Here is a 27,827-nt window from a genome sequence, read left to right on the forward strand (position 1 = left end):
CACATTTGAATTGTCCTCAACCTCTGGGATTGTTACGGGAAGATGAGTGTGAAGAGGAAGAAGGCTGGGCTGGTCATCAGCTGGCAGAAGTCGTTCTCCATCCTGGCTCCATGGAGGAAAGGTACGCTCACCTTCTATCTGGTCTTTGCATGGCGGTACGTGTTGTCTAGCCCTCCCACCTGTCTCCTGTGAGATGACATGCAGCAGTCATTTCAGTCATAGGGTGTGTTTTTATTTTTATTTGACCTCTGATGCCATTTTAACGGAGAAGAGATGTGGATCAACCTTAGGAACTGACTTCGCTGTGTGTCTATGGGACACTTTGATGGGAAGCCAGTCTGCAGTTGGTTAAGTGAGACTAGCGGCTCCATCAGATGACTCAGTCTGTTTAATGAACATTTCATTGGATTCTCAGCCAATTCTCTTCTGCTTCTTAAGGGCTATAAACATATAGCTATAAACTTTTAATACCCAAGTCTTCATCTTCTCTGACACCTCGTCATAAAACTTTTTATTTCACTGAAAGACAGGATTTGAATGAAAACTGGGTTTTGTAAATACTGTGTCTGGTTGCCCCCCAACAACACAGACATTGACAACTCAGGTCTGTATACCTCCTCCTCCATCAGGAGACAACTTGAACTTATTGAGCTCCTGTTTCCATTAAAGAAGTGTGTATGTAGAGCTACATAACGTCATAACTGTTGCTGTAGTAGAATAACAAAACTATTCTGATAGTGTGATTCAGCATTTATTTAAAGGCAGCAGAACAAGCGGAAAACAAAATGCATACACCATAGAAGTTATTGGTGAATGTGTGCGTTGAGAGGGTGGACTCTCTCGCTGACGGACCGATTCAAACGCAACGCCAGAGTTCTCCTTCTCATCCCTCTTGCCGTCCTAATCTTGGTGTCAGGTTGCCCGGCATTCCACGAGCCTCTTTCAGATATCACTGTCAGCTCACCGACGGTACGCAGACACACCTGCCGAGCTGCGTTGTTGTTGGGTGTGTGTGTGTGTGTGTGTGTGCGATAAATCTGTTCATTGTTGCGGCGGCGAGGAAGCCCCTACGCTCTGCTTGACAGCGGTCACGTTGTTTGCATGTTACTCAGAGGAGGAAGAAGAGGACCATTGTTGAGATGACGTTACATTGGGCGCAGTGTTGCTGTTCAGGAGAGAGAGAGGAGCTGAAGCTGTGTGTTCTCCACACTAACAACAGAACCACCGGCTGGATGCTGGTGTCCTGCGTTTCATGAGAGTGAGAAAAGAACCCCAAAACATTTGAATAAATGGCCGCCCATGAAACTGCTCTCCCTCTAATCGTCATTTGGTGACTAATACCTGAAATGAGCAACACTGACGCACATTCAGTGGAATTCTTTAATAAGCAGCGTTACATTGTAGAGAGGTATTGTCAGATATTCAGAGATCAGGAATTTGAGTTACTGAGGTGAGTCAAGTAGTAAATATGCCATGTGTGACAGAGTAGGTTTCATCCTGGTGGACATGGAGGGTTGAGGACGTAGTTGAGGTGTTTGGGTTACTCTGCCCTGCATCACTTTTCTGAAGGCAGGGTCCGTGTAGCTGTTGAGCAACATGCTGCCATGTCCATCTGAGGGGCGTCGTGGACACGAGAGAGTTTCACATCCTGCAGGAAAGTTACTTTTGCTCTTGGAAACAGAAGTGTGACCAAAACTATTATGACTTTACATTCAGCACAAGGTGAGGTCATACTTTATCATAGCATATTAATTATCCTGTTTCTTGATATGAACACATGAAAATACCCAAAACTGGAACTCTGAGTCGGTACATTTCTTCATTAAATACTTTGAATGCAGGACTTTAATTGGAGTATCACATCACTGATCATTGTTATGCTTAGCCAACACATTCCCACACTATGACTCTACCTTCCCCTCCAGCCAGTTTCCTCTCGTTTCCCACACAGTCTTTTACTGGTTTGTAGTTCAGCACCTTGTGTCCATCGTAGTGACTGTGGTCGTCCCTCAGTCACGTGCCAGCAAACTAAGAAACATCCTCACCACTCAAACGGGTCAAACGCACTGTAGACCATTCCCTGAGCAAAACAAAAAAAAACATTATATTTTGAAGAGAACATTAATAGCACATTGTTTGCATCTTGCAATAAATATGTATATGTTCTTTATCACTTTGTGTCTATTTTCCTTTTCTGTTGGAGATAACTGAGACTTGTGTTAGCTTTGAGGCTGCTGGCCTTTCAATGTCATTTTAAAATGCTTTCTAAGGCATAGATAGTCCTCACAAAATACTTAACTAATGACTAGTAACTACTGAATTAATCATGACATTTATTAATGCTTTATAAAGCATAGATAGTCCTCACTTTAGATGAGGTCACAGAACATACTTAACTAATACTTAATTAACTGAATTAATCTTAAATTGCAGTATTAAAACACGTTTATAAAGCACATGTTAACCATTAGTGCATCATCTATATGTCCTTAATTGGTTTGTAATATATAATACTTAATTTACAAAGGGGGAATACATAAATTATAAAGTATGAAAGCCTAATCATGAAACGCATAATAGTCAAGCTTATTAATCAAGAATAAAACATTTATAACTGTTTATGAATTGCATACTTATGAGTGTTCGTGTTGGAACAATGCTTTATAAATGATGACTGCAGTGTTTACTCAACCAATGCTAAATAGCGTGTAGTTATTATGAAGTGTTGCCGACATGTAGCGTAAAGCACGTTGAGTTCTCCATTTAGTCCGTTTAGCATTCCCCTCCTCCTCGTGAGGACTTTATTGGTCTTGAGACTCCGTCACCGGACCTCCTTTACTCCCACCTTTACTCCCGCGGTAGAATATCATGGTTTGATGCGTATGTGCCACGGGCTGTGGCATTAATGCTGGCTGGCTCATTAAGCATGTGGAACTGCTGGATATGTTCACATTTTACTCCTTACAAGAATAACCGTAAGAGCTCTAGAGCTCCAGTAGAAGTCTTCATGTGGAAGCAGCTGGAGAGTGTTTTGTATACGTCTCACTGAGAAGACCATGAGGACATCGCTGCTTAAACCCCGTATGTCCTGTGTTTAGGAAGGATGGGAAGTCAAGCAAGAAACTGTCAGAGGAAATTAGTCAAAGGAGTTTTGACTTGAGTTACAGTGCTCCTGCACATTCTTGCCTTATCTTAATGGTTTCTGAGTTGGGGGGCCCCCGTTGGCGATGATAAAGAGGGAGTCTGGGTATTATCCTTAAGGTTGATGACGCCGCGGTCAAGAGGTGGAAAACAGAGCCGGCGTCCCAGCTGGGCCACGTGTTGAGAGACGAGTCCAGAGGAGCGCTGTCTCCTGGGTTAGAGGATGGAGATGGTTCGGTGCAGTATGTTCACCTCACACACGTCTTGTTCAAACTCCTCAGAGGGCACAACATGATGCTGCTGCAGAATAACCATGTGGTCTGAAAATGTATTTTACTGTAAAGATAAGACGAAAAGTGAAAAGAACACGTTACCTGGATCCTTTCCCTTAGCACGTTAAAGTTGGAAGAGTATCTGTTTGGGTCCTCATTATTAAGGAGTCTAAAGAGAGTCTGCATTGATTAACCACAAAAATATTTTAGATTAAAAATTGTGAAATTTTAACAGCACCCATGCCAACCCTCCCCTAACTGACCACTGGTTGACTCTTTTCTGCAGCCCGAGCACACTAGCGGTCAGTCTTGACCACTGACCACCCACAATGCTAACGGGGAAGTACCCATAACCCACCTGGACTGTAAAAATACCCGCCTGTTTATGGCCTCTGGTGCTCAGGAGCTGAGAGGCCCTTTCAGCCCGAGGGCTTCTGGAGGCGCTGCGTCCTGACATCCCTGTCCTGCAGTAAAAGGCCCAGGGAGACGCCTATATCTCCAAAACACATGGCAAGGGGTAACAGAGTGCTTTTCTGATACATGAGCTGTAATCCAGGTCACAAGCCCTCCTCTTAAAATGAATAGTTCCAGCACATGACTCATTAATATCTCATCATCAACTATCATCAACAGATCTAGAGGAGTGAAGTCTACCTGAGCAGAATGAAGTCTCTCCTTCTGTGTGTTGATATCAGAGCTTCTCTCTTTGTTCAGAGCCAAGTGTCCTTTAGTGCATGTGAGCGTGCATGTTGGTGCATGTGAGCGTGCATGTGAGCATGCCCCACTGGTTAGCTCATGGTCTCTTTTTTTTCAGGGCCGTATTGAAAACGTACAAAAAAAAGAGACGAATTTAAGACTCAAATAACATTTGGCTGGCCTTACCTCTATTCAGGATCAACAGGATTATTGCTGGCCTCCATGGCCGCCCCCTAGCAGCTGGACCCAGGAAGATCCCCTGCTCAGAAGTGGAGCTGGATTTGTGTATGATTTTTAAAAAAGTACCAAAATTGATGATGCAGAACGAGAGCTATCTTTTTTATTCAACACGTTCTTCTTTCCAGACAAAACCCAGCACCTAACCACAATGCACTGCGCCCACTGACAGACGGGTGGGAAATGCGAGTGTGTTATTCTGATGGTAGCACATCTAGCATTGAGTGTCTCGCTTCAAGCACAGAGGGGTTTGCTATGGAGCTCTGTGTTGTAGCCCCAGGATGTGGGCTGTGTTTTCCCTCCAGCCTTCCAGGCAGCTTAGAGCTTTGTCTCAAGGTGTCATTAGAGAGGCCAACAGGGCAACCACTTAACCCCTTGAGTCCTGACAACTCTGACTTTAGCAAGGTAAGGAATTCACTTGAATGACAATGCTCGCACCACCTGGAAGGCGAAATGAATATGATGGGAATTGTCTAAAGTAGGTTTTTAGACAGAAAAGAGGCTTTAAGATGGGTGGGGAAAGGGGGCCGTCTGTAATCACATGTTGTGGTTCTTAGTCAAAGCACAGAGGCTGGAAATACGCTGAGTCAGCCAGTGTAGACAATTACAGGATAGAATATCTGTTTGTTGTTTTGGAGGCATGAGGACAGCTGGATCCGCAGGCCGACACCTGTCCGGCTGACGGCATTTCTGAGAGGATTGCATGAAAAGACGGGGATTGTGTCACAGCAGCAAGAAGTCAGAGTACACAGCTGAGCAGGCTGGATGACTTATTACAAAATATACACATTAAAGTCAACCTGCTGGTAATTCAGGAACAGACGGGCACTGAGAAAACAAAAAGGGAGGAGGTGAAAAGTTGAGTAAAAAAACATGTTTGATTCCCAGGGAAACAATCTGTTCTCATTTCATGACTTCAAAACATTCACATTCTCATCTGATTCCACATTTCTTGGAAATAAATAAATCGTAAATAAATGATTGGACTGTTCGGCAGCTGAAAATAGATCGTCTCCTTCTGTTAATTCAGAAAAGATGACACAGCGACACCACATTTGAGTAGGAGTATCCCCATGAATGATGTTCCCACTGGACCAGTCTGCACCTCATGATGAATGTCCAAAGCCAATGTTCAGTGTCCCGCAGGAAGCAGTGCAGCTGGGAGTGTTGAGTGAGGGCTAGTGCGGCCAACGGGCCTCTAGTGTGTCCAACTTTCATGCAGGAGAACACAGAACTTGTTTCGACATCGATCTGCTGTTAACCTTCCAATGAACGTTGTCTCCTGGCATCATAATGTCTGTCAGTTGGTTGGTTTGTCACCACTTTGGTTCAGACTGATATCTCTCAACAACTGTTCAATGGATATCCATGAAACCTGGCTCTGATGTCATCTAGTGCCACCATGAGATTGTCAGTTTGGGTATTGAGTCAAATGTCCCCACAGCGGTTGGATAGATTGTCATGATATTTGGTCACTTTTGTCCAGGAACAGGTTAAATGAGTTGTTTGACCTCCCTGAGCCCCCTTAGTTATAAACATCATCAAACAAATTGGCTCTGATAAGCTAATTCACCTTGTTCATTGACTACAATACAGCTTGGTGTCGGGGATGAGGGGCAGAGTAGAGACGAGACGGCAGATAAACCAAAGCCTTTGCTAATGTCGAGCATTTGGTGGCCCCCATTGGTTTTAATTCATTGCAACCCACGTAAATAATAAAAACATTTTTGTATTGAGAATTTTCACAACAAATAGAATAATAAAACGTGCAGGACTCAGTAAGAATGTGTACTAGATAACTGATTAAAATGCCTATAGTCTTGGTTCATCCATTTTACTGTTGGCACAATCTTTCCCTATTCTAACCTTCTGCTGCCGGGCAGAAGGAAAGAAAGAGTTGGCATTGAATGCTACAAAGTGAAGGCATTTATAGTAACGTTTTATAGATTTGTCTAGTTGCGATGTTCTTGTCTTGCATGGTCCTACTTTACCTTTCCTGTTGAGAGATAACGCTCTGGAAAAGTTATTGTTTGATGGGAACAATAACATCTTATCTGTGAGACCTGAAGCTGCTCGACCTACATTCTCTTTTTTTGTATTTTGCTCTAACACGTGCCTCGTTTCCATTCATACTCCTGGAAAGGTCCGTTCCAATGTCTTACATTATTGAGATTCCAGTCCGCCCAGTGAGTCACTGTTTGATTTCTTTGTTCCCGGAGAGTTCAGTCCACAGGAGGGTTCAGTCCACAGGAGGGTTCAGTCCACAGGAGGGTTCAGTCCACAGGAGAGTTCAGTCCACAGGAGAGTTCAGTCCACAGGAGGGTTCAGTCCACAGGAGGGTTCAGTCCACAGGTTAACGGGATCTTCAGGGCTAGAAAACACAATTCCTTCTATACTTTAACAATGACCCAATACAAATGATCAACCCTTCCTATGTGCTAGACACTGGGCTTGTGTAGCACAGTTTAACAGTCACATGTCATACATTGACCCAAACAGCAACTTCCGAGGCTGAACAATGAGGCTGCAGTTGCTCAAATAGCCACTTGAGGCTCTACATCTTGTCAATGCCCATTGACCTCCATGTTAAAATGCCCACCTTTACAGCAGAAATAAACCCGTCTACCTGGTACAAAACAGCTTTGGTCTAAGGTAATACCCCGTTCACGAAGAACCCGTTTAGATTATATTGAGGCTTAAAGTTATGCAAAAAACTTTGCAAACCTGCTGGATGACATTCGTGCTCGCAATGTTTTCAACGAGTTTCAAGAACTGTCATGTCCGTGAATCCCAAAACCCTGAAACGCCATACAGCGCAGTTCAACCATGACGCTTTTAACAAACAGAGGATTCTGGGAAGAAAGTGTGTGCCTTATTTTGAATAACGTTAATGCTACCTTTTAATAGAAAGACAGGATTGACAAAAGCCGACGGGATTGCAGCTCACTGGTGTTTTATGTTACCTCTGTCTCTGAGGAACTATACGGCTATTAAATAGTGACATATTGCTGAATTACTTCTTTCTATTAAGGTTGACCTTATTTTGAAAATGCGAAACCTATCAGAGTAAAGCTGTTGATTTACTCTCCGTGCCGTCCTCCAGTACAGTTAAAGCACCACATGTTAGCCCTGCTGCCCCGTGACCCTCTTGATTCCTGGGTGTGAACCTCAGCAGCTCTCCTGACAGACCGATTACAACGGACTATCCTGACATGACACGTATACAAACAGCCAATTATGAGAGGATCAGGAGCTACTGCTGGAGACGGCACACGGCTGTTACGTCTCTCTATCTGCCCTCCGTTTACAGTCCTGTCAAAATGTTGAGGTGCAGTTTTTCCTTTGGCAGTACAGTATGAGTCTTTAGTTCATTTCAATCCTACGATACATTGGTTTTGTAGTTCTCCTCAAATTTGGTGCTCTTTCGTTAAATTAGTTGCACCAGCTATTTTAGTCTTGTGATTTTATACCATATTGTGCAGGAAATCCCAAAGTACATATTCATATGAAAGGATTTGTCATCTGTAAGTAAGTAAAATGTATTTATATTGCACTTTTTACAGACAAAGGTCACAAAGTGCTTGATAGGAGTAGAAAAACCCAAATGAACAATGTGACCATACACTTTTTAAATATTAAACTGGATGTTGAATACTTCATGTTCACGATAAATTGGCCAGTTTGTGGTTGTATAAGTGAATATTTACTTTGCCTCTGGGAGCTAATCCTCTGACTGCAGCCTCTGAATGTATGAATTCATTTTGACGTTCTGACACTCATCTAGAAAAACTGAGAAAACATCAGAAATAAATGTCAAGCAGAGGAGTTCTAAGAGTGTTTTTATGAATAGATAATCCATGGATTCTTCATGGCTGTCATTTCATGACCATTGTTTCTTCTCTTTTTACTTCCCACTCCGGTCAGAGCTATTGCTCAACACAGTCAACACTGGTTTAGGTTACCACACAATAGGTTTCACTCAGTACAGTGAGGTCAGTGAGGAAAACAATACGAATCAGACGTGACCTGCTGAGCCAACTAAATAAATAGTTGTAAGCATTCTTCTATTTATCCCAGCGTTGGGCAATAACAGGAAATTAGTTTTCTTCTACAAAGAGCAGTTGTTTTGGGAGTCAACAGCTTGAGTTGAGCTTTCTAAAAAGAACATTCTGCATGTTGCATAATCGGTTTGTGGCAGATTTATAAAACAAGAGCTCACCACACCACCACAGTCACAGGTGGACTATTTAAAAACACACTGAAGTCTTGACTGTACAGTTTTGAAGCCACAGAAACTTCATAGTAGGCAAAGAAAATACACTCAGTGCATCGTCACTTCCTTGATGAGTCACAATGTGATCTAGTGGGAGCGTCAAGAGAGTGGGGATCTCATATATTGTGTGTCAGTGTCTTCCAAAACAGTCTTTACTTAAATCTTACTCTGATTGTGGCTCATGGATTTAAACAAGTCTGTTAAAGTGAGGGAAATATTGTAGTTTGGGTTTTAAAAAATACTAAAAGAATCCATCATTGACATTCTGTCCTAATGCATAAGACAGGTGAATGTGTCATTTTTTATGAAGAACCAATTGTGCACATTCATTATTTGTTGTGTTAATTCTGACCAGATAAACACTGCACTTAAAACAATGGCCAAGCTCTTTTGTTTCTGTGTTGAATTACATACTCTGTTTACCACGGGGAGAGGCCTGGTTCAGAGGCTTGAGAGCTGCTATGGCACAACCTAACACAATATTATCAGTGTTTTGGCAGAGCTGCTCCTTTTCAACATCAGGGCTACAAAAACATTTCATTTTCCAGGAAAATGCTCCATCAACATTGCAAAGGAAATGTGGGTGTGTTGCTGTTTTGTGAGGATTGTGAGCTGAATCTTCTGTATATAAACCTGAGCTTCGTTTATTTTCACCAATTTGATACTTTCATCAAAAGCAAATATTGCATTGTTTTGAATGAGCCTAGTTTAAAGAGATTTTTCATTTTGTGACTCTGTGATAGTCGAAGTTGAAAATCCAATCAGTTCCAATCAGCTAACATCCTGTTTTTAACTAATCACTTGTACATCATTCATCATTCATGTAGGCCTCCACCCTTCAGAGTCACAACATCCCCTCTGGATCACCTAAACCACACAACACATACACAGTGCAGTTCTACTTTTGCTTTTGCTGAGCCTATTGTCAATACACCAAAGTCTTCCACTTCCATTAAAATTCTCACAACATGCTTTGGAAAGAAATCCGCTCCAAGGACTCCCTCCCCCAGCGTTCCCCTCAGAGAGGATAAAAGCATCGGATTTACCACTTCAAAGAACTTTTAATCTCATATTTGCCTCGGCAAGATCTCCAATTCATGCCGCAGGAAGTCGCCCAACCTTCATTATTGTCGAGGTGTGATACACAACTCTGGAATTATATTCCTCCAAAATGGTGCTTAGCTGCAGTTTTATTTCAGGCATTGACTTAACAACCCTTAAACTTAATCAGGGACCCTGCATTTGACTGGGGAACGAGGGAATCCTTTTTATCCTTTCTCTTAATTCAATGGTTAGAAGGCGGGAACACATGTCCATTTGATTGACAGAGAGACATATCAAATGTCCCACAGTGAGAAAGAGGAGAGGACACATATGACTGCTTCGTGTAATGGTCTTAACTGGAGCGTCAGATCAAAGCTGAACCGGTATGGGACACTGACACATTGTATGGGTATTGTGGTATTTGAGTTATAGAATGCACGATTACAGAAACATCCAGTCGTGTCTCCACAGATGCACTTTCATAGTCAAAAGACTGGATCCAGTCCAGAATGAGCCAATTGATGCTGGCAAAATGGTTGGAATACCTGTGCTTCTACAGTCTTTCATTTTGTTCTGACAATGCCCTTAAAATTAATTATAGTTGTACATCAGCCAGGTATTATATAATTTGGCTATTTGGCAATCTCTGGCAGCTCTAAGCTACACTTTGGCTTAACCTCAAGTATTTCAAGGTCTTTCATTTCCTTTGAGGCATATCAGAGACATTTCACACTGTGTGAAAACAAACTGCCGGCCCAGGTATGCAGATGGGGACACTGTTCTCCCAAGAAAAACAGCTGCGTCAGTCCTTTCAGCAAAGGCCCAATAAGTAAGGTAAGATCTGTAGCGGCCGTCGGGTCAATAAACGTGGGACAAAAATGCTGTTTGTTTCATGTTTTATACCGACAGTCAATGCGGGTTTCTTTCAACTCTGACCCAGATTGTTTACAAATCTTAACCAATTCGATGAATGTCCACTAACTTTACTCAAGTAGATATTTCAACCCAAACCCTGATCTTTCCCCAACCAAGTCTGCCGTTGTGCCTAAACCCAACCAAACCTTAACCATCGCTGTGTGTTGGAACAGTTTTGAAGTCAATGTCGTCCTGCCAATAAAGGCTCAGAGATACTTAAGCAATTACAAACACCATATTTTTGAGGGACCTGTTGACATGGGGCTTCTAGAATAAATCTATATTTCCTTGTCTGTTGAACAGGGAAAGGAGACAGAGATGCGGTCCTGGACAGTGAGGTTGTTCTGACCAAAATGAAGCTCTTCAGCAACTTCCACGAGAAGCTCCTGATGGCCGACGACTCAGCCTCCACCATCTCAACAGTCTCGGTTTCAGAGCAGGACATCTCGGACCCCACCAAAGCTTCTGAAGGGAATTCCCATCTTGATGTCAAGTCCGTGCAGCTTCAGATGGAGTCTGGCTCAGACTACCTGTCTGCTATTTTCTCAGACTCTCAGCTGACGAGGTTGTACAAGTTTGAGTCGGAGGACTCTGGAGTGGAGCTGGCCAGTGGCGCTAACTCTCCGTCCACCCAGACAGGCTCTGAGCAGAGCTTCATGGTCCACAGTCGGGAGTCCTCCTGCAACTCCTGTAACCTAAACTCTGATCCTTCCACTCTGCCTGGTGAACAAGACACATATGCACAGAGCTCTGAGATTAAACAGACACAGGATTCAGTGGATAATAGTCTGAGTACAGCAGTGGATACTCGGGACAATGTCTTCATACACTCAGAGGAACTTAGTTCAGCTGTGAGTGTGGAACTGCACATAGATGAGGATGTGGATGGGGACCAGTGCCGGGCTTCAGGAATCAGCCCTGAAGGATATGAGATGTCTGGACAGTTCGAGGAAGACTGTGCTGTGACTGAAAGGACTTGCTTAGAAGGAGGCCACGATGGCATTATGATGGCCAATGACTTTGAGCCGGAACCTATAAGGAGGAGTGGCACCAGTGACAGCCTGGAGGAGTACATGGACGAATGCTGCCGGCTGAGTGAGGTAAGAAGAATGTCCAAACTTCCACCAATCCATCCATCTATGTTTTGCACTTTATATGGGCACAGGCAAAGATGTCCTTCTCCCTAGTTCACATCCTCCAGCTCATTCTTTGGAACCTTCCTTCCTTGTTCCCAGGCAAGATGGGCCAGGTTTTAAAAAAAGCTGTCTATCAAAAAGTTATGCTCAAACATTTGCAAGACACACACACACATGTCACACGAGATGCTCTAAATGAAAAAAAAAATCATTTTAAGGGCCCGAATGTAGAATTTCGGTGGATCTATTTGCATAAATGGAATATATACATATAGGAGAGGACAGAGGGGTATTACATTTGTTGTAATCTGCAGCCACAAGGAGAGACAGTGACATCGTCAGCGTCTGGCTTTAGCCACTACGTTTTTTGTCTAGCTCTGAGTCCTCTTTGATGGAAGAAAAATAATCTTTATTCATCACTAAATGTAAATCCTTCACACTGTCTCTTTAAGAAGTGCTCAGACTGATTGTCAAGCAAATTGCTGCCTGGCTTCAACTGGGCGAATTTGACTGCCGATTGTTTGTCTCTTTGTGGTGAATGAACCTGTACAAACCCTACAGACGTTAGCTAGTAACAGAGGTATGTTGGGTTACGTGTGTGTTCAGATAATAGTCTGACCAATTCTAACCGCATCGACATTTGAGAGACATGTTAGGCAAGACATCCCCTGTGTGAGCTGTGCTTTCAAAACTGTTGAATACGGACAATTCTGGTTCCTCCCTTTTTGGGTGAGCAAAAAATATATTTTATGTCATTATCTCTCACTTCAAACTCTTTCCCTCTGTCGCCAGATAATTATTTCAACATAAATATGGCACACAAGTGCATTTATAGGTATTAACACATGGAAGTCCTGAGAGTTTTGTTCTAACTTCAAAAGAATGCAAAGAGCACTGATGCCGTCCTGTGCTTTAATCCTATCCCAGTGCCAGGAACATGACAAAAGAGCCACTGTACTCATTCAGAAGGAAATGCAAGGGCATGTTTCATTCATGTTACAGGAAAAAAAAGAGTTATCTTCCTGTTCACATCCAAAACGAGAGAACAAAGTGGGCTCTACGGAGAGAGCACCTGACAGCTGTGGAAGCTGCAAAGTCATAATCAGCTGTTTGATGTTGCTGAACTAACTGTCAGGCCTTTAGTCTTTTATAGCTATAGGAGTCAGAACCTGTGAGAGCCTCAAGCTTTGCTTTGAATTCCTTCTGCTGTTTTAAACGTGGAGATGATACTCTCAAGAGGTTCAAAGCACCTAAGTAACAATCTTCTTCTCCAAAAGAGAATATAGTTTTCATTATTAGTGTTAGTTACATTTCTATTGACATTTTTACCAGTTTAAAACAGTAAAACTGCAAAGCATCAGAAGCACTTCTTTGTGGATATATATGTGGGGTTGTAAGGTGAATGATTGTCTATAGATGTTACTATTAAGTGTTCATTGAATATACAATATAATTACAATTATGTTACGAATTGTATAATTAAAATATTACATACTTTATATTAGGCCTTTTTGTTATATTTTCATAATAATAGCATTGACTTGAAACCAACTTTGTCCGGTGTGATGTGAGTGTGGTGGGAAGCTTCATTTATTGGAAAGTAACTCTTAGCTGAGCTCAATACGCTTTCCAAGTAGCTTACTTGGGCGAGTCTTGCCAATAAAAGCAGTAGTCGGTTTCATAATAACTTGACATAATACTTTTCTTGCTATACTAACGTATAACTTTATACCCTAGAAATACCTCCATTCATTGAATCAATACTCTAAAACCGCGATGGCAAGCGACTAATGCGCTGTAAATTAGGCAAAGCCACGGCAAAGTGTATTTCACAGATAATTCTGACTGCGAGTAACCGTGATCTTTTTTCTGATGTAAAGCTACAATGTTTTTCTCTGAAGTAGAAGTACACAGTAAGTAGAACACAGTTGAGTTGCATATTGTTTAAGGGCCCCAGGTTCAGGTTAATAGCAGTAAAGTGTCTATGCAGTGGATGTGACTTGTGTGTGATGCAACTATTTCATGGTTTCTCCAGAAAGCAGCAACACCTCAGGCCAAACGAAATGTTTTTACCGAGCACTGCACCTGTTGTGAAGATGCTAAAGCGGTGCCAGGAGCCCAAGTTCCCTAAAATGAAAAGTCTTTTGTCGTTGTGCCACTGTCTCTGCGCCCGTTGTTTTTCTTACCTCACTTCCATCAGACTTTCTGCGTGTCACTTCGCCCGCTGTGCTCAGATTATGGAAAATAATTGATCATGAGGGATCCTGCGTGTTTAAACATCATTCATACTGTACACAAAATAAAATCAGCATAAGCAGATTTTACCAGAACAAACGACGGTAAAAGTCGGGTTACAAGCCGCTTCTACCTCCGGTGGGTGTCCCCGCTGTAGCAAGCTAGCAGCAGCGCTGGCCAGTAGCTAGTAGCTAGCCAGTAGCAGCAGCAGTGGGGAGCTAGCTGCTGCTACTGCCCGCGTCTCCACTGCCCAAGTCGGGTGTCGAGCCGCGGCTGGTCCCACTTCCTTCAGTGGTTAGCGCCTGCTAGCGCTAGCAGGAGCGCTAGCTGGCTACGGCAGTGATTTATCTTATGTTTTTAAATCATTGCTATCTTTTGCTAGAAACATCTGGCAGGCCAATGGGAACCACATGGTGCGCTGGACCCCGCCCTGGTCCGCCCTGGTCCCAGAGCGCATGGCAATCCATCCAGTAGTGGTCTTCCACATCCTCCCCGTCTCCTCCTCAAAGAGCTTTAAAAACAGAGTCAGGCTCAAAGGCCCTTCTGAAGACGAGGCTGTTATCATCGCTGGCACATCGGGCGCACCGCACCATGAGCGGCGGCTCACCCTGAGGCGGGGAGTGCGTGCGTTACAGTGCCGGCAGCTTCTCCATGGACTCACATGTCATGCAGCACCTGTTCATCTGTGCAGAGGGGCGGGAGATTTTTCGAGCGATACTGTCGCTGACCACCTGCTCTTCTCTCATCCGAACCGCCGCCCCCCTGTTTTCCAAACCCAGAGCTTGGCGGCTTACCTGGATGCATCAAATGCGTGTCAAATATCTCAAATGACTCACATATTTACCCAGATAGAGGCTCTTTGATGGGTCCCTGGAGCCGCTGTGAGGTAATGGTGTGTGGCAGTGGCTCTTAGGGGCCAGCATGACGGACTCTAGGTGTACGTTGCTGACAGGCGGTCGGGTAGGGTGCCCCCCATGGTCATCATCACTTGTCACCACAGCTAATAATGTAATTCCTTACCCTGCTAAATGGGGCTCTGTTGTCCGTGGCGGAGGGATATTGGATTTTTTCTTGGACACTTTCTCTGTGTTTACCCATGAGCCTCGTCTCCTCTGCTCTTTAATTACAACATAACAGATTTTATAAGCTTTGCAAGTCTCAGTGTTCAAATGGTGGAGATTTCAATGAGTGCACAGCTGTCAGATTTCCAACATCTGCCAGTAACCGTGATCATATGGATCTGTTTATCTGCCAACTCATCACACAGCAGCAGTCAGAGCCTCACTCTATTACCTGGAGCGCCTCCTTTCAGTGCTCTTCTTCATTACTGAAGCCTGTAGAATTGTTTTAAATAAATCAATTGAGAAAAGGATTAGAAGTTATTTATGATTTAAATATAACTAATTATTGTTTCTAGAGCAGCAACATTAATGTTTACAACAGCGAAGTCACTTCATAAGCTCCAAGTTAAAAAACACAATCAGATAGTTTCAGTCTGTCCTCCTGTCTTCTGTCCTCTATCCTTCTGTCCTCTATCCTCTGTCCTTCTGTCCTCTATCCACTGTCCTCTATCCTCCTGTCTCCTGTCCTCTATACTCTGTCCTCTAGCCTCCTGTCCTCTATCCTCTGTCCTCCTGTCCTCTATCCTCCTCCCTATATCCTCCTGTCCTCCTCCCTCTGTCCTCTGCTTTGTCTCAGCCAGCAGACAGGTCTACCAGAACAAACGAAGGTAAACAGTCTGACTGCAGACGGACATCTTCAACTTGCTTTTAGCTGAGCTAGCGTTGTGTGCTTCAGTAAACGTAGAGGCTGAGGACAGAGCAGATTGAAATATGTTTCTCTGTTGTTTACATGCACATGAAGAGATGTATTAATACAATATTGGCTTTTTACTCAATGTTTTATTGCAGAGTAAGACGTTTAGTTGTCGTCAACTGGAGTAATCTTCACTTCACCTGGTTTAGAGCAGCGCCTCCATCCGCTCTTTTCAATGTCCAAATTGTCAGATTGAAATAGGTTTAAAACCTGCAGTAGTGCAACCCTGTACCTGTAGCAGCTACACATCCTCACAGGTAAAGTACCTTTTCCACTAAATGGACGGGAACAACAACAAATGAAACTCTGCTAACTGTGCACATCAAGGACGGCATCAGCTGTGCACAGATTAAAAAAGCAAAGATTTGGCCGCAAAAACTAGATTTTTGAAACAACTTAAATGTGACGAAACATAGTCTACTTTTTCATCAAAGGACCAAAACCAAACCATAATCCGCGGCCAGAAGGAGAGCTCCAGCCCAGCGTCCTCATGAGCTTCCTGTGGAAGACGTACAGCAGGGAGGTGAGGCAGGAACCCGATCTGCGTGTTGAGAGACGGCCGGCTGGGAGAAGCAGCCTACGTGCTCGGCTCGTACCTTCCTCCCTATCTGACGCTCCACACATCTGGTGCTTCATTCCTTTCCAACACTGTCATGTTTAGGAAAGCATTACGGGGGCAGATAGTGAGTGGAAGTGAGAGTCAGAAGGCCTGAGTTTACACATAGACCGTGGATGTTGTTGTTTTATCATGCTCTTATTTTGAATATGGGAGGAACCGATTTTGCCCAACAAGTCTAGTCCTATCAACTAAGCACCTTTAGTAAATAAAATGCTCACTCATTCAAACACATGTGTGCAGCTCTGGCTCTCAGTCAGTGGGTCCGTCCACCACTTTGGTTAAGACTGAAACATCTTAACAAATATCTGCATTAACTGTCATAAAAGGCACCTTCAAAAATACAGAGCAGGTGATTGCATGAACCATCTGTCAATCAAACTCTTCCTAAAGCGACTCAGGAGAGGAGAGAAAACATATTTTCCACCAAGAGAATCCTTCAGTGTCGTTCCTTTCTCTTCTTTCAATGAAGAAACACTCTCCAGTTCTGATAGAACTGATCTCACTACAGCATCTGGCTAATCTTCAGGAACTGAGGCTGTAGTTTGTGTTTAGTGCTAATTAATACATGTTTGATGTACGCTCCAGCACTCACTTATGAGGTAACATCCAGACATGAACGAGACTGGATGGTGCCTGAAGACTTGAGCGCTCCTTTGAGCCTGGACTCTCTGAAGGTGTTTCTGGGGATTCCCAACTGGGAAGCGATGAGTTGGCCTCTCCAAAAGTTACTGGAGAGATTATGTAACCCATCTGGACTGGGGTTGCCTTGGCATAGTCCAGATGGAGGACATGGCCAGAGGAAATGATGCAACCCTAGCTGAGCCTGCTGTCGCCAAGACATAAGTTGCAGGTTATGTAATTGTGACCATGTTGACATGCAGAAGAGCCTATAAGCAGCTTCCCAGCACTGCAACATGGTTGACTCTTTTTGTAGAACGTTTAGTTCTCACTAATTATCTGGAATTTTGTGAAATCCTGGAACGATGTTGAGACATTGCCATTGGTCAACTAACCTATGAGTTGATGTAGATCTTCCACAGTGACGGGAGTTATTTTCCCTTCCTTCCCTCCTTCCTGTACCTTCTTTCTTTTCAGTGACCCGTACTGTCACTTTTAGCCCCACTTCCAGGTTCTTCTCAAACTGTATTTTTCCGTGATAAGATCTTGATGTTTAGGCTTCAGATATCCCTGAGCTGCAGCATATACATGACCCTCAGATGGAAACACAGATATGCATTCCTCCTGGCTTTCTTCCACTCACAAGGCTTCATATATCTTCCTCCTCAGACCAGTGGGACAAATGGGATTCTTGATCCGACTCGACCACTAATGATCACCTCAGAAAACCAGCATTATCAAAACTTCATTGCTTTTCCCATCGTCCTGACCTCAGTCAGTTCCATGTGTGAGACAATATTTGCCCTTTATCGCGGAAACTCAGAGGAAGTGCAGCAGGGTGTGGGCGTGTTTGTTTGCATTTTAAAATGAGGTTGTGCACGCACAAGTGGGCATTCCCAAACCCCAGTCCCTATTCTGGGCTTTGGATCACTCAGTGGTCTCTGGGGGGCCGTGGATAAGATCTAGCCCCGGCCTGATAGCGTGCATGTCTCAGCAGGAACGGATTCTGGTTACAGACCCTCCCCCTCATCATCATACCCCTGAGGAAGTGAGGGTCATCTCGTGGAAGGAATACCCTTCCTTATCTTAATTAGCCACCAAAAAAACACGAGAGGTCTGGTAGCTAAAGAGGCTCTGTGGAGTCAACAAAAGAGGAAAACCAACTGATATTACATTAACCCTTTGAACCTGATAACAGCATTTGGTGTCCAACACCGAGCAGAGAGAGTGAACCAAACCCAATGTGTGAATAGATGCTAAAACTCTGAGTAGACATGAGGAGGATTGCAGAGTTGGTCTATTTCTCCTTGTGACGCATTGTTAATGGGAACATATTGATTAGTTCAGCTTTATAAATACATATGTTTCCTTTTACCTGCAGTGCAGGTGTAGCTTAGATTTTACAATCAAGATTGTTTTGGAGATATTAGCCGTACAGTCAACAGACATTGTTGTGAGGAGTTTCTTGATCTCATTGCTGTTGAGTATTTCAATGTATTTTTTGCCGCTTTTAGTCAAGTGGCACCTAGTTTATTTAAATTGGAGATAAAACAGACATCTCTAAGGGTGATATCTTTAAAACCAGGCAACTATGAGGGGGAAATAATTCATATTTTGTTCAGGGGTGAAATATTCCTTTTTTAAATATTGATTTCAGATCATTTCAAGACATTGCTGAGCAATAAATTATGCTTCAACTATGATGAATCTCCTATTATGTACAATGACATAATGACAGCTTAGTGTTTCATGGGAACGGGTTCATGGTCAACAGCCTGTGATCAGGGTTTGTCCAATACAGGAAATGAGTGATGTCAGTCCTCCAGCCTGTTATGGCTGCCGGCCCATTGTTTGGCCAGAGTTTCCACCAGGAAAAGAGGAGGTAAAGACCCGACCCAAGCTCACATCCTGCTTTTGTTGGGACACTTTCAGGAATATTGATCATTGGATAGACGTTTGCTCAACATTCCTGTTTGTATAGTGCTGAAAGCGTGTAGCTCCTGGGTAAGCAGACACACAAACACAACATCCTGGTCTGGGTTCCTGGTGATGTAGCAGGTTTGATTATTTTCCTCTTTGCAGCTGTATGTGTACCAGAGACATCTGAGCATATATGTCCAAGATGTTCGAGATGAATTTCAAACCAGGCTGGAAGAACCAAAAAAAAGCCGTACTCATGTCAAATCATCAACATTCTAATCTGGATTATCCCTGTACAAAGAACTGGACCAGGAGACGGTACGTTCAAATGCAGACCCGGTACAAATTGAAGTGAAAAGTAGTGTTGTTCATTCACTTTTACAGCAAATATCGGACAAGGGTCATTCTGAAATGACATGATCAGTGCCATCTCGTTCAAAATGGGTTGGAACGAGCACTAACCGATGGCTGATCATCGGTTTCTCTTGCTCTTTGATTGGTGCAGTACAGGTCCTCCTGCTCCACAGCGCTGCTCGACCTTTGGATTTAGATTCATAGTTGTAGATTCATAATCTCAGAGGCTTTTCCATCATGACAAGAATAACAAAATGTTGTACAGTGTGAATCCATCTTGATGTCTCATCAATGCGATTGGATCTTTCGCCTATCTTACTCCCGGTGTCCTGGTTAACCTGCACATCCTCTGTTTGTCCAGGCCCATCAGGCGAGGGCCAACCCTCTGGGCTCAGGCCTGGGTTACCTGGATCACATCTGCCAGCTCATCGAGAAGATTGGCCAGCTGCAGGAGACCAACCTGCAGCTGCAGAGGCAGATCTGCAGCCTGCAGAAGGACGGCAGGATGGCAAAGACCAAAGAGGTATGTGTGTTATTCTTATTTGGGGGAATGTGGAGGTTAAAGTAAAGGCTGTATGAGAAGAACAAGGTTGAGAAAAAGATGCTTTGCTTGCATCATGGGAAATGTAGGATTTAGCCTTTGTGGAGCTCAACCCATACTACAGCCTTTTATCAGGAGTACAGTCACAAAGACAGTGTTTGGTTTTGGTTAAATTCATACCAGCAATGTCGCAACATAGACATCAAACACATCAAACACTTGACTAAAACAGACATTTTCCACAAAATACACAAATTATTTACAACATAATAATAATGAAGTACAGTACATATGTGTCAGGCAAGTGAGACGTGTTGAGAGTTCTTATCGCAGTGAGGGAAAACATCGTGCTAAGGGTCAGAGGGCCTCTTCGTCTTAACCTCTGTTCAATCCAATCGTATCCATACAGCCCAATATCACAAATCACCTCAGAGGGTTTTGCTGTTGTCGCTGTAGGCAAACTGATAAATATCCATCAGAAGGGTGTTGATGGATTTCCAATAAGATAGGATGATGCATTTAAACGTGTCATCATCACAGAGGTTAAGGCAATGGGTCTGAAGTTGTTGATCCATGAGCTCTTGAGTGCTTGTAGCATGTTTTATTATTATTATTATTATTAGCAGGGGGAGGTTGAACATGTCCGGCCGCTTCTTTCCTCTTGAGGAGACGAACAGGATCTTCACCTGGAAATCTGCTGCTATAAGAATTTATCTTAAAAAAAAAAAAAAAATTTCATATCTGAGTATGTGATGCTATATTTTAGAAGCTTTTTCATCACTCCTTTCCCACGTCAGGGTTCACTAAAGAAGGGGAATGCTGAGTTCTAGGCTTGGCACAATATTGCGTAACAAGGGTATTCAGGGATCCTGGACTGACACTAGAGCAGTCAGTTTGGGCTCAGAGGCCAGAGCAGCTTTCCACTTGGGCATAGCTGAAGCCAGCAGGAGTCAAGGACTTCAAAGCTTTCAGAGAAACCAAGTGAGGAGAGAGAAGAAAAGCTCTTTGTCACACATTTAATTCATACAACCACCATTTTAGAGTTCATGAACCATCATACCTTTACATTTTTAACTAATATTACGATATCCACCTCAAGACTGAACATATACATATCTAGATATTGCCTCCTGCTGTGATATTCTCAGCTCGAACACTTTGAATAGACCCTGAATGACGTGTTCACAGCATAAATGAAGGCTGGCAGCGGACAAACTCAAAGCAGTTAATACCTCCTACCCCCAGGCCATTATTCATAAAAAAGAATAAACAATGACTCCTGACAGTCGAACCTGACTGGCCTCTCTTGACATGACATGGCAAACTTCAGGATGTGACAAAGTACGAACTAATCTGTCCAATGATCATGACACATGAAACAATAAACACAACTTGTCATTACAAAAGAATGACTGCTTCAGTTAATTAACTTTGCATGACCTAGAAGAGCTTTCCGGGTAACACTGACAATATGAAGTATCAAAGTGAATGTTAGTGTTTCTGGTGAGTGTTGTGTTGCAGCTGTACTTGCTGACAGTCAGGCATGTCAGACTTCTATGGGCTTGGAGAAAATCACGATGCAAAATTAACAAATCCCTGTTTTTGTTTTGGTCTGCCATCTTGACTGCCATTATATATAAAACACATTGATCTTTTTCTTTTTTTATACTTCATATTTTATTTAGACAGTTTTACAGTTTAATAAGAAAACAACCTTCAAAAGTAAGAAAGAATATAAGAAATGAACCATGCATCTGGCCAAGTGGGCCATAAAGAAAGAGAACTAATAAACAAATATTTAAACAGGTAAATAAGTAAAATTGAGAAAATAAAGCAATCAAAACAACCATGCAGCACTTCAAAAGCATCGTCAGTCAATCGTGTCAACCATAAATTTATTCCAACATATATTACAAAAAAATATATTCAAAGAGTTCTATTCACCGGGTTTCATTAGCTTAGTTTTAAACTTCTTTTTAAGAGATATTGAGCCTCTAGCGCAAAACACAATCCAGAAACATTGATCTTTTTCATGCTATTTATTGTGTTACCTCATTCCGCAATCAGAAGCTTCATGAATAAATACTGGAGCATCTGCAGGCCGGATCCGGTCGAATCCTGAATACCAAAAACGACGAGTCGTGGAATATAAATGCAGTCGTTATGTAATGAAGCTGAGAGGGTTCTTTGTGTTGATATCAGGAGGGAAATGTGTGTGTAGGCGGACGTGCTCTTGGATGTGTTGCTCTAAAGGCCCACTGGAACCTTTACTCTACAATAGGAGAAGAACGGTTACTGTTGAGCAGGGAAAGAGATTATGTGGGAAAAATCAGGAATTGACTTGCAGGTGGTGTGTGCATCTGTACACGTACACTAAAACATTATTCTATACACAAGAGCAGAAGAAACACATCTCAACCCTTGGCTTTAATCTCCTCCAAGTGATGTTGCATGCATGTTATTTTACCTGGAAGGATGTGAACCTCAACTAGACCGATGCTCTGGGATGACTCACATGTTTGTATTGTTTGTTTTTGGAACGAGAGTCATAGAATAGAATGAGCATCTCTATACTGACTGCAAGTGTGTGTATAATGGTGACACAGTAACACGCTCTCTTAAATATTTATTTTACTTTCTTTGTGATTTTCCATTAAAAGAAAACCTGTCCAGTAAATCCCATCACAGAGACATGTTTGTGTCTTCTTCCTGCTGTCTCTCTGAACAGGACTTTTTCCAGCATCACTGCAGCTGCGGTGCAGCCAGCATGGCTCTCCAGGACATCCAGAAGAGACAGTCCAGAAGTGACCTCTCCACCATCCACGAGGTCACCCGGCCCCCACTCCTACCGACCAGAGGAGGTACGGTTATGGCATATTTTACTTCATTTGCTGGAAAAAGGAAGGAAATTATACAGAAATAATACACTGACACTGAAGAAACAGGAAAAGAGAGAGGGGTATGATGAGGGGTATGCAACAAAGGTCCCAAGGACAAGTAACACAAGCAGTGAAACAATCAGATTGTAAATACATCCAAACTGACCATTTGTATATAAGGTCCAAGGTTAATTTATTGTCAATGTACAACAGGGTATTGCAAAGAAATGCAGTTTGTAGTCCTATCTTGTCATCTCTTACAAGATGGCCGCTGGGTGGACCGGCTGGGTTGGTTTGGGCTTTGGTCTTTCTGCAGGCACCTCTTGTCACTAATATCACTGATATTCTGTAGATTGGTACCAACGATATTCATCCCACTTCCTGCTTCATCTTTGACCTATAGTACATAAATAAATACTAAGTGCCTGCCTGAATAAGTAGATCTTTCGTGGAATTTAATAAATGTCAACAGAGCAGCGTATCTAATGTAGCTGTAGAGTCAGGGAGGGAAGCAGCGAGAAGAATGTTCCCACTTACTTGTGAGCTACTGTAGGAACAGTTCAAATACCAGATTCGGGACGTAATAGTTGGTTGATAAGGAGTTTCAAAGTCTGAAATGTGGAGGAGGATGCTCGATGCAGTGTGGCTGTAGCTCAAAGCTAGAGTCGGTCCTCCTCCAGTCCGCATGTCACGGTGTACTGAGGCCAGATACTGAACCCTGAGTGTGCATCAGTCAAGATCCTGATGAGCAGGCGACCTCTTGCATGGCAGCCTCTAACCTGATATATAAATCCATTTATAGGCATTTACTATTTGCTGGGAAGCCAGTGCAGAGCAACAACAGGAGTCTTTCTTCCGTCTTTGTTCAACATCTGTTGAGAGACCAGCTGAAGTTTTCCTTTCACTGTCTGGTGCAGAACTCCTAAAATCCGGCATATAGGAGGTTTCAATCATTTCTAGACCAACGGACAATTCTACGCTGTAATGACAGAGTTCAAGTGTGCTCATTGCGGCTTTACCTCCATGAGGAGGGTGAGGCCCTCTGGCTAAGTTGGCCCCTTGTGATAGAAGAAGACAAGTGAGTACAAGTACCTCGTTGTATGTAACTTCATCTTCTACAGCGAAAGCATTGGGCTTCATTCTTTAGTGGACAGTTTCTCTGAGACAGAGAGACGTTGTTTTCTCTGGAGGTCACTGAAACACCCCTATTTAACCTTTAGCGTTTAATTACCAGCAGGATCAGCTCTTAATAACCTGCCCCAGTGGGATGTGTCAACAAACACATGTGCACAACTGCGTATTAATGTTTTAATTTCAGTGTTTTTCTGACATGTTCCTCTATTGGATCTATTACTGTAGGTATGTTATTAAAAGTCTGGAGCCGTGCTTAAGTTTCATGCTGTCATTATTGTTTTCGGAGCCGGTCCCGGTGGCTGACAGCTGGGTGGTCCCGTGGGGAAAATGAAATTATGACTCGAATGGGACACGGGCGGAATTCCCGGCATCCTGCTCATGGCAGGAACATACAATGTCCTGTGGAATCTGGAATGCTTTGGTTCTTCCTCTCATAGGCAGGAAACTGGATCTGGAGAAGAGGTTGAGAAGTCAGGAGAGAAAGGGGCCCAGCTTAGGTGGAGTGGATGGCTCTGACTGTGCCAAGGTTAGGAGTACAACCATATAGGGTTAATTGTCTTGTTGCCATAGGATAACGCGTTATGGTTCCTGGTAAAACCTTTTGTAAAGGTTCCACATGGAACCCTTTCAGAAGGTTCTTCCAGGACTCAGGGTAATGCTTAGGGTTAGCTTAAGGGTTACATTGTTGTTGGATTTTGGGTCGTTGCATTCAATGACAAATAGGAAAAAGACGATGGTAAATGGACAGATATGTTGCATCTTTCTAGTCTTCAGACCACTCAACGGGCTGCACACTATAAGTCAACATTCACCCACTCACACACTGATTCAGGAGACATGTGGGGTCAGTATCTTGCCAAAGGACACTTCCACATTCAGACTGGAGGAGCCGGAGATCGAACTGTCGATTAAAAACCGGCTCTACCAGAGAGTCACAGCCCTCCCAAAGCAAAAGTTCACTCTGAATTATTAAATATGTATTAACTGACTTTCATGTACTAAAGCTGCACTCACACCAAATCAGGTTTTATAGCGAAGAGTTCACTTAACGTGACGCCATGCTAGTATGCTGGCTCCTGTGAGTGACTCTGCATCCATAGAGTGAAATAAACACATGTACTTTCAATAACTAACCAGGATGCGAGCCTTTCAAAACGGTGGGTCATGCACTGGAGCTCAGACTGAGTGGCTCAACAGGAAACCTAAGGTTACACTCCATTGGGTTTTGCGTTTGGTTCTGTTTGACTGGCGTTTCACTGCAATGCCTTATTTGATGTGAATGCAGCATTTCGCACAAAACACCCGACACAGCTGGAGACGTAGTTGGCAGTTTGATCCTTTTCCTTGTCTAGCAGAGGGGAAGGATGAGTAAAAACTGCGAGGCCGTGTGATAAGGGGAGGTGTGTTTATATGGACGTGGGAGAAGTGGGGGGTGGGACGAACAGAGGCAAAAACAGGCCTGCACTGAGTTCCATCCCCATTTGTCATAACAGTCTTCACTCCCTTCCCAATGTGCAAGCAAAGGAAAAACTAATTAATATTTAATTGTGTTTATATTCCTACGGTGGAAAGAAACACAACTCTAAGTACCCTTTCTCCTAAAATATACTCTAGGTGTACCGATACATTTCCAAAGAGATGTTAAGAGTAATTTGTCAAGAAGTGTTTTTTATTAACATGTCTGCAACAATTGCAAAGTGTTCATACTGAACACATCTGCTGTTCCCCAACCATGTGTGATGTACTCATCTCAACAAAAGCATGAGTAACGTATTCATGGTTAGGTTAGGCAACTGAAGACACTTGTTTATGTGGAGGGGGAAATGGTAGAAAGGGTAAGTGGTTACATGAGACACGCCGTGTTTGTCTAATATTTAATCAAAACCACAATCTTTTCTCTGACCTAAGCCGAACTGCTCTTGGCCATAGAAAACAAAAATTCCAGTCTCTGGTGTCAAATTCCTGTGCTTTGTACTCCCACTGTCCTCATCGCCGCCTCCTTCAGGCCTCTTTGGGCTCAATAAGATGCGAGCCTCATGAACTGGATACTAATTGCCACTAAACATAACCCAATGGCAAAAGCATTTTGGAAAACGTAATGCAAACTCCCCCAGGAGTATATAAATGTAATTTTAACGACACTGGCCCGGACTCAAAACTCAAAATGCAGTGTAGGTCTTCTGCTGATTGTGTAAATAACAGGCCATTCTTTGTTAATATGCCACTAACAACTTTATAAGGTGATAATACGTCAGATGTTTTCCACTTGCTCCATCGACCCCAGGTGGCCCGACAACAGCAACAGTAACAACAACAACAACGACAACAATGCAGCTTTAATGCTTTAAAGCTGCTCTACGTGTAGAATTAGAGCATGAGGGACTTTACTTTCTGTCTTTAAGGCCCTGTTCATGCGTCACATCACAAGGAGACAGCTCTAAGTACCTGGCATTAGAATCCGTCTCCACATTCATCTCCATGTGTTTTGATCCCACTTCTCTGCTCTACGTGCAAATAAACAAGTACATGGTTTCTGTTTGTGAAGACCAGTGTTGTTGTTTTGAAGCTACTAGTACCGTAAAAGTCGGGTTACAAGTCGCTCCTGGTCAGTGTCCCCGCTGTAGCAAGCTAGGAGCAGCGCTGCTGCTAGCGCTGCTGCTACTGCCCGCGTTCCCTGGTTGTCGGGAGCTAGCGGAAGTTAGCGGGGAACTAGCGGAGCGCTAGCAGGAGCGCTAGCTGGCTACAGCGGGGAACTAAAGGGGACACTGACCGAGAGTAGCAGCGGCTTGTAACACGACTTTTACGGAAATATCCTACATATTGTGAAACATATATGTATATATACATATATATCTTTATTTAAAAGGGACCATTTAAAAGGGACCATGTACAGTTAAAACATAAATGTCACCATTTGATACACTGTACCAGATTTTAGCTACAGCTAATTCACATCTGTAGTCCCTTGACAGACCATAACACACATAAAACAAGAGCAAACATTACAGGATAAAAGACACAATACAACATTATATGTGGGGAGAAGGGCACACAATACAAAGCTACAGGACATTAAAAAGAAGTAATACAAACCATTAAAAGTAAGTAATACAAACCATTAAAAGTAAGTAAAAAACATGAACATGTTATGACCAGTGGTCCCCGGGGATGAGAGCAGGTATCAGATCAGTGCAGAGCACCACACACACACACACACACACACACACTGTGACAACCTTCTGTTTGTGGTTTGTGTTTCAGACGTGAGTGGTGCGGGTTTGACGGGTTTGACCCCCGCCCCCCTGTGGAGGAGAGGCCTGTACCGAAGGAGTTACACTGAGGGGGAGGTCTCCTTCCTCGGGGCAAGCACCGAACACCTCTCCATCGCCCAGCGCCGGGTGAGTCACATGCTCATGCTGTAGGCCACTGCGAGAATCACACTCTGCAATGTCTGGGTAGTATTTAACCTTTCCATGTGAAGACATATGAGGCGAATCAGTCCGCACAAGTGGAAAATGCAATGAAAGATGTCTCGAGGTTTTAGGAATCAGCTTAAAAAATGTAGAAAGACAAGAGGACAAAAACAGTTTGTGATGAGCGGACACAAACAGACACACAGTCAGGTTATCCATTGCTAGCTAGTTTACAGCTCATTTGTCATTTGTGGTACATTTGTCGATTTGGGACAAAACAACATAGCTCCAGCAGGCTTTGTACGAATGACCCTCACTTCTTGTCTGAACTCACCTTAGTTAACATCGAGGCCTGTGGGCGCTGCTGGCAGGTCTCTAGAACTTCTGTCTAGAAGTCACTTTCTACTGCTGAAAGTCCATTGGTATTAAATTGTCGTCCTTGTGTGTCTTTGTGTTCAGCTGAGTGAAAACTACACATGGGGAAGAGTCAAAGACCTGGTGAGGAAAACTAAGACGAGGAACCAAAGCCGGCTGGGACTGACTTCCCACTCCCTGAAGATGTCCTGCCCACAACTCTACATGTGA

The 27,827-nt window shown here is 43.3% G+C and overlaps 1 protein-coding gene across 1 annotated transcript; it reads left to right on the forward strand.

Annotated features, from left to right (window-relative positions):
• On the forward strand, positions 1 to 27,827 carry LOC306746835 (uncharacterized protein; the record flags this gene model as incomplete). The annotated part of the gene is made up of 6 exons (XM_079229814.1): positions 1 to 121; positions 10,882 to 11,678; positions 19,637 to 19,798; positions 22,545 to 22,677; positions 27,091 to 27,227; positions 27,702 to 27,827. The coding sequence occupies exons 1-6, from the start codon at positions 43 to 45 to the stop codon at positions 27,825 to 27,827; spliced, it is 1,434 nt and encodes a 477-aa protein (XP_079085940.1). The 5' UTR covers positions 1 to 42.

This window comes from Taurulus bubalis, assembly GCF_910589615.1.
Source record: "Taurulus bubalis genome assembly, chromosome: 14".
Classification (NCBI taxonomy): domain Eukaryota; kingdom Metazoa; phylum Chordata; class Actinopteri; order Perciformes; family Cottidae; genus Taurulus; species Taurulus bubalis.